The following is an 8,019-nucleotide window of genomic DNA, read 5'->3' on the forward strand; positions in this document are numbered from 1 at the left end:
TCAGGTTTCTACACTCATGTCATCTGTGTGCCTCTTTTATTTGTAACTCTAGAAACAATGAGAGGACATGATCAAGAGGAGAAATTCCAAGAGTATCTCCATGCATTATTGTTACCTCTGCCACACTTTAGAGGTGGATTTCTGTCTTCAGTTATTTGATCAGTCATTTCTTACTTCAGTATGGTCTATGGAATTTCCATTTGTACATTGTGTTAGAATATCAATAACACGTCATGCATGTTCTTGGTAAAAACTGAAGTCACTGGAAATTAGAGTTCTTATGTTAGCATATTTCATCCAATAACTTTGTTTAAAATATTTGCCCTGTTAATCATGTTTCCCACGACCTGTTTTGGCTGCTCCTTGGCTTGAGTTAAGGTAACATAACAACAGCTCCTTTTCTTTAAGCATCATGTGGAGTTTTTCAGTTCAAAGTTATATGTGTTCATTTTAGGATTCCAATAAGCTAGTCAATCTGATCTCGAAGCATAATCCTGGACTACTGGTGACAAACCCAGAGTTTCCAGAAAGTCCTCAGCCTCAGATGAGGACATTTTCCTTTCCTTTTGGTGCTGCCTCAAGTTGATTATCCATTAACATGGAGCCCAGAGTCAACATTGCTGCTCCGAATGACACTTTTCTAGCTCAAACATGAGACACTAGCTCTTCATCATCAACAACAGAGAGTGCCAGAGTAGTAGAGTAACTCTGGGAGCCTTTGTAAGCAGTAACAGCATCAAAAAATCACAAACTGAAACTCAGTTTTCATAAAATTTAGTTGCTCTGGGAAGGGTTGGTGACCTTTGTAAGCAGGAATGGAGCTTACACCAGCTGGAATGTGCACACTGGTGGCTGAGAATTTTGTACATCGAGAACATGCAAATATGCATACAGAGGAATAATTCCTTGAGAATTAAGGTGCATACTAATTTTTGACAAGATGCAAATGTTTAAAAGTTGAACTCTTCACAAATGATAACCAACTATACTCTTTTAAGTTTTCTTGGTTTAGAAGAAGAAAATATTGTATATTTCATTTTCAAATCTACCCTTGGAAAGTGAATTTGACAGAGAAGCAGCAGTTTCCCCATTACATGCAAAAACAAGGAGAATAACTTAAAAATATTCAAAACTCCCCAACTTTTCATTGACTTTTAAGCCAACAAGTGACACAATTTCAGACTCCTTTTGAAATCTCAATTGGCACACACACACACACACACACACACACCACAACAAAAATGATATTAAATTAGATGTTATTCTTTATGGTAAGCAGAATCAATTGTAAAACATAGAGGGTATGTAGAAAAAATTTGATCTATGATCACATATAAGGTTGAATATAGTATGACAAATGAGAGGGACCTCAGAATACTCTTGGCTGGAAGAGGAAACCACAGGTTATGATATTAAAACTCAAAATCATGTAGCATATTTCTGAACTTCTTAGCCTCTAAAATGAACCTAACTTTTGTTTCTCAGGAGTTCCTGTTGGTTCTTAGTGCCCTCTGCTGGTCCCAGATGTCTCTATAAGGAGGTTGTTTTGTGTAGGCTCAGATTAGAGTTTCCTCACTGTGTCTCTGGCACAGTAATATATGGCTGTGTCTTCAGTGTGCACACTGTTCAGTTTTAAGAAGACTTCACTCTTGGAGGTGTCCCTGCTGATGGTGATTCGAGATTGGAGAGCTGAACTGTACTTTGTTTCTCCATCATACCATATTATTCCCATCCACTCCAGACCCTTTCCTGGAGGTTGGCGAACCCAATGTATATTATTGCTGGTTAGTGAGAATCCAGAGACAGTGCAGGTGAGAGACAGGGTCTGTGAGGGCTGCACCAGGCCAGGTCCTGTCTCCTTCAGCGATACCTGGGAAAAGACACCTGGAGACAAGCAACACCACGATCAGTCATAAATCAGATAGATGACATGCCTGGGTCCCTCTCCTGAAACACTGAGATACTTACAACTTGGAAATGTCACCAGGCAGAGGAGCAGCACCAGGACAGCCATGCTCTGCTGGAAGCTTTAGTGAGAAGGAGATGGAGCTTCTCAGCTAGGCCTGGGCTTTTATAGTGAGTCTGAGGGCTGCTTTGCATTAGGGAAGGTTCTTGAGGGGATAAAAGAAAGCACAGGACTTGGTTTCCACTTCCCTTAGGTGAATGAGATTTGTCTTATGTTTCTTAGAGTATTTGAATATGGGAACTCAGGAACATTTTCTTGTTATTGTCTGTATTTCCAAACCCTGACAAATCACACTGTGCAGAACTGACAAGCAAAACATGAGAGTGTTTATGCTAAGTGAGTCCACATTTACACTGTGCAGACTTAACAGAGTACCATATCCTAAATGCATTTTTATATCTTTATAAACAGCAGCACTGGATTTAGTATGCAATTGGACCTCTGATAAAGCAGGTTATCAGCAACCCTATTTTAAGGAACGACTTAAAATTTATTCTCTGGTGTCAGTGAAATCATTCTTATTCTCATCACTTGTCTAGAAGATAACTTGTGAAGAAGAAGCTCACTAACATTATTACATGTGATTTCAAGTGTTCATCTGAGAGGATACCCAAGAGACTTATTTGGTTCCTACATCATGTGGCTCAACATATTTATTTTCTCATTTGGGAACACTTTATTGAGTTTTAGTACCTCATTTTTTATGTCAGTCTACTTTTCTCTATGTTCTTTCATCTCTCTTATTATCCAGTAATAAAGAAAAATCAAGGTCCCTATACATAATAATTGCATTAATAAGGGATGGGAAATTTGGCTGTCAATAAAACTTCATGAAGCACTGTAGTATGCAACTAGTCTTGAGAGTTATTTTAATGAAAGTGAAATATGAAAAAAAGAAGGTGAATCGTTACAAAAAGTGGAGAAGTAGAGAGATATGAATATGGGAAACTCCATGCCTTGAGTTGCAGATCACCATAGAGAACAATAGTTTGTAGAGCATTCATTCTTGCTTTGGCAATACAAACCATAGGGTGCAGAACTGGACACTGATCAATTAGCATTCAGAAAATGTCTGCCTATTACTTGGTATTGGAGATCTCACATTTTAAATTCCTTATTTGTATGTGCATAATTTTTGTACTAGAGTGGCAGTGTTAGAGACAGGTCTTAACATTAGGTATTCAACCATCTTGTGCACGCTCTAATGGTCAATTCCACTATGAGTGCTGTGTTTCACATGTTCTTTGGTCTGAATCTTAGAATATTTTTCAGACATCATTCTCAGAATGTGTCATCTTGGGTTATATTTTGGGTTATATATTTGGGTTATATTTTTATTGTGTTAACAAAAATTTGGGAAGGAGTTTTACCTAAATAAATATGTATCCCTTGTACTATATTGGAGAACTTGGCCTTTTGTTGCTTTAGAGATAGTTTGTGTCTATAATCTGCACTTTCTTGCTCATTGGGTTTCCCTTCTCCATGCATCCCTAAAAGAAGAAAATAAGCAAATATTTTACAAAGGATAAGAATTCATGGTTACTGTATGGAGAAATACGTGATATCAGAATGACAGCTGCTGTGGTTGTATTCATTGCAGGCTCTGCTGCTGCTGTGACAGTTGCTGGACTGGCAATGGCCCAAACATCTCTTGTGGCCAACATGGTGGATAGATTGGCAGGACAAGTTAGCGAGGTCCTTCAAATGCAAAATGCCTTGAATTCTCACATCAAATCTGGACTTTTAAATTAAAATCAGCAAACTACCTTATTGCAAGAGCAGGTGTACTCATTATCGGTAATTCAACAAATGTCTTGCTTGCATTTTTTTCATATGGCTTGTTTTACACCCTCTGTTGTGACCAGTGCTTCTAAAATTGTAAAACAACTTAATGCCTATTTGCAGCATCCGTGGAATTCTACTTTCCTTAATTTTACTTTGCAATTGTCACACCAAGATTTTTGAAATGATACTCTGGTGCCCCCTGTTTCATCCAAGGTGTGGTGGAATGCTATGTCCCAGTTGGGTGACTGGGTTCTGCAGTGATCGGTGTCTCTCTCACTGACTATTCTGGGTTTCATAGCCATGGACATTTGTCTCTGGATTTTGTGTAAACTTAGGCAATCCATGAGATCATTAAACATGGTCACCCAGCAAGTTCTTTTAAGTCTGTCATCTTGAAATCCAGATGTGCCGCATTTGGGCTACAAATGATGAAATGTTGAGGAAAACTCTATAGATGGACAATTTCTACAGGGGAAGGCCCACCTAAGACAGGAATGAGGCCTCCCAAGGATGGGTAAGGGACTGCTCTCTTGAGATGGCATAAGACAGGAGGATCTTTCTTTTATAAAATAATTAGGGAGGAGATGTGGGGCCTAATGGAGACCTGGCCTTCCTACACACCTTCCCTGCTGGTCACATTCTTGTCCTTGTTGTTTTGGGTTTCTGAGAAGTTTACAAATTCTGTACTCTCAGAGTTGTTTACCAACCCTGCTTCCTGAGTACACATTTCCTTGGCCCTAACCCAAGGATCTGGGGACCCTAACCCAAGGATCCTGTGATTAGGTCTCCATCCTGTTGACCCACCTGTCTGGGTTAGGAATAAAACCCCCTTGGTGATGTACAATAAAGGGATTCTGATTCTGCAACAACAACAACAAAAAAAAGAATTCATGGTTATTCTCCTATTACGTATAATTACATTCTACTTGATAAGTAGTTTCTTATCCATAAGTCTTTTATCAGTTATTTGTTTACTTATGTCTGGTGGACACATGGAGACTCAGTGGGTCATGTTATAATGACAGAACCAGCTTGTACACTTGTGGTGTGGTTAGAATTCCATGAACATAAAACAAACTACAATCATCAGGGAAGAAGGGATATTGTTTGGAAATATTTTTTTCCATCAGGTTGTTCTATAAGAATAACTGTGGGGTCATTTTCTTGAATAATGATTGATGTGGTAGGGTCTAGATTGACAGGGTGGTGCCATCCATGGGAAGTTGTTCCTGCTTTGTATAAGAAAGCATGCTAAACAACCAGGGAGTGCAGGGCAGTAAACAGGCTTCTTTATGGTTTTCAATTTTGTTCCCATGTTCAGTTTCCTGCTCTGATTATTTTTATGTCTGTTCTGACTGAACCAGGCTCAGGAACTTATTCTGGGACCATCTTGTGGATCAATAGTGAAGTGGTCATATTCTTCAGTGATTTGTATAAGACCTATTTACAGAAAAATCCATACATAATTTATAAAATAGTTATTTGCACAATTTTGTCTATTTTACAATCAACACCAAATAGATGGTCATGCAGATTTAAGGAAAGAACAGAATAGGAATCTATATGCTCTAGTCACACACTATCAGGACACTTGTTATAGGAATACCTACTCCAGTGTTTCTGACCTTGAGATTGTGCATGTTCTGATTCTGCACTCACAACATCTAGTTATGGTTTCCTTTATAACTCCCTAGAACAATCCCTAGACAGTCAAAAACAGACTAATTCAAGGGACTTTCCATGTCCTCTTATTTTTTTTGTTGTACTTACGAGGAGGATACTTCTACTTTTTGATTATTAATTTATTGACACTGTTAGCGATATGTGAGCAGTACTTTGGGATATACTGTTAGAATCTTAATAGCTTGTCATGGATATATTTATCATAGTGTAAATGCTTAGAATTAGAACCTCTAGTTATTGACTTTGGTATAATTGTTTAAAACTTTATCCCTGCTCATACCTAGTCCCCAGCATTCATGAATTCTGATCCTTAGCCTGACCCTGGGTAACATGAAACTTTTATTCAGTCTGTTTTCTGCTTTGTGTGTAATGATTCAATTCATTGTTTTAAGTCCTAATAAAGATTCTAAGAATCTAGACACTTCTGTATCTATCCAAACCTTCAACACTCACTGCTGGTATCACTGCAGCTGTCCAAGATAAAAACTGATGATAGAGGGGACGAGGACTGGAGCTGACATCTGGTGAACCATGCACACTGGAGCTGAAAATTGTGTGATCTGAGGATTCAGGACACACCTGCAGAGGAACCAGTCTTTGGATTTTGATGTGAAATGTAAATTTTACCAAAAGGGAAATTAAAAAAAAATGTGAATTGTCAGAAATGATAATGAAGTGAACACTTCTAAGTCCTGGTGGTTTCGAATAAGAAAAGAATGAATATTAAATTTTCAAGATTTCTTGTGAAAGGAACATTAATTCAGGCTACAAATAGTTTTTCCATTATGTCAACAAAATAACTTTAAAAAATTACAGATTTCTGTAAATTCATAAACATATTTAATGATCTTACACTTAACAATTGTCCTAATTTAAGTCTCCTTTTGAAATACATATTTACACACACACACATTCATACACACACATATAATGTATTGAATGGAATTAAGTGGAAATGTATTTGTAAATACTTGGCACATATAGAATTATATGTCAATCTGTCTGACAAGAAGAAGCAAATGTGTAGCTCAGATGATTTGATTTGTGGGTATAATCCATTGGTTCTTCCTTGGGAAAAAATAGGAAGCTTGATAGGCTTCAACAGTTGAGAGGGACCTCAACTGGACTTTTTTGAATGAAAGAAGAAACCTCACATTTTAAAATTAAAACAAAAGTTCATGCAGCATAGTCTATAACTTCCATATTTCTGATGTGACCCCTAATGGTCTTGGAACTCCTGTTGGTCCTTTGCATTCTCTCTTGTTTCTAAATTTCTCTGAAGAGGGGCTTTCTTCAGGCTCACACTGGATTTTCCTCACTCTGTGTGTCAGTCACAGTAATATGTCTGTGTCCTCAGTTTGCAGAGTTGCATTTTAAGAAAACTTGTCTCTGTGAGGTGTCCCTGCTGATGGTGACTCAGGATTTGAGAACTGAACTATATTTGCACAGATACAGAGATACTCAGGAAGATGGAAAAGGTGACTTTGACAGTGGTCATCATTTTTGAGTTGATGGAGTTTTAGGATGTTCTCCATTATGAGACCATGATGAAGAAGAAATGTCAGCCCCACAACTCTCCAAGCTAGTGGGTGGCCAGCCCAGCTCCTGGCTTCTGAGTTTTTACAGGTAAATAGAACATTAGAAATTTAGCTATAAACTACATTTTGTGGAAGTGGCGGATTTGGATCTGATTAACTCAGATGTGGGGTGCCTAGTAACCATAGAGTCACAATTACCTTCTAAAAGAGCAGCAGCTACAAGGTGCAGGCACTGTGAAGGTATTAAAAGAACAAATTTTTATTTTTCTATACCTAAAAGAAAAGGAGATGATAAAATTAAAGTGAACATGGCAAAAATTAACAGTTTCAAATATATTTTAGATGACAAATCAAGAATCATTAAAATCATCTGAACTTAAAACATGTGGAAGCTTCCTTGTTGAGTAAAGAGAGGAAGAACAGTTACAAAATTTATAACCACAAAATGTTGTATCTTGCATGTTTAATATAAACAGAACATATGTTAGCAATTAAAATCCAAACATTATATTTCAAATTTTCTGGATAATTTTGTCTCCTGTGAATAAACAGGACTGTCTCTATACTGTCTGAGAATCAGGAAAAAATAAGAACTGGTGCCTAACCTTGACCAAATTGCAGCCCAATATTTACAGCATGATCTTCTCTGATAAAGCCTACAAATAGTACCCAGTGTCCACAGCCTACAATTCATTCTGAATACAAGTATTTCTCTGCATTATGACAAATCCTAGGGCTTCATGTCAGAGTGCCCCAGGTTGTGGGAGTAGGTGGAGATTTCAGGATTTCCCATTGGTAAGTGTCAGCAAAGATTCTTAGAGATGTTATCTTTGTTTCCAAGTCTTATGGAGCAGTTGGAGGTTGTCTCACAGGTGGACAATAGCAACATGAAGATTTTTATATTCCATTTATCTAAGAAATGCATTGAACTCATCACGTGAGCATAACTATTGTAAATAAAAATGCCCCATGTTTCCTAAAATAATCATAAGAGGCAATCATGAAAGGGGCTTCAAGGAAACAATATTTTTCTTTTTTCTGTATTAT

At 37.5% G+C, this 8,019-nt stretch overlaps 1 gene segment (V, D, J or C); it reads right to left on the minus strand.

Moving 5' to 3' along the window:
• Window positions 1-1,561: 1,561 nt before the first annotated feature.
• Window positions 1,562-2,014, minus strand: LOC101990696. The segment is given in 2 exon segments: window positions 1,562-1,884; window positions 1,969-2,014. Coding segments are annotated over 2 exon segments (369 nt in total).
• Window positions 2,015-8,019: the final 6,005 nt, after the last annotated feature.

The sequence above is a fragment of the Microtus ochrogaster genome, unplaced genomic scaffold (genome assembly GCF_000317375.1).
Source record: "Microtus ochrogaster isolate Prairie Vole_2 unplaced genomic scaffold, MicOch1.0 UNK101, whole genome shotgun sequence".
Classification (NCBI taxonomy): domain Eukaryota; kingdom Metazoa; phylum Chordata; class Mammalia; order Rodentia; family Cricetidae; genus Microtus; species Microtus ochrogaster.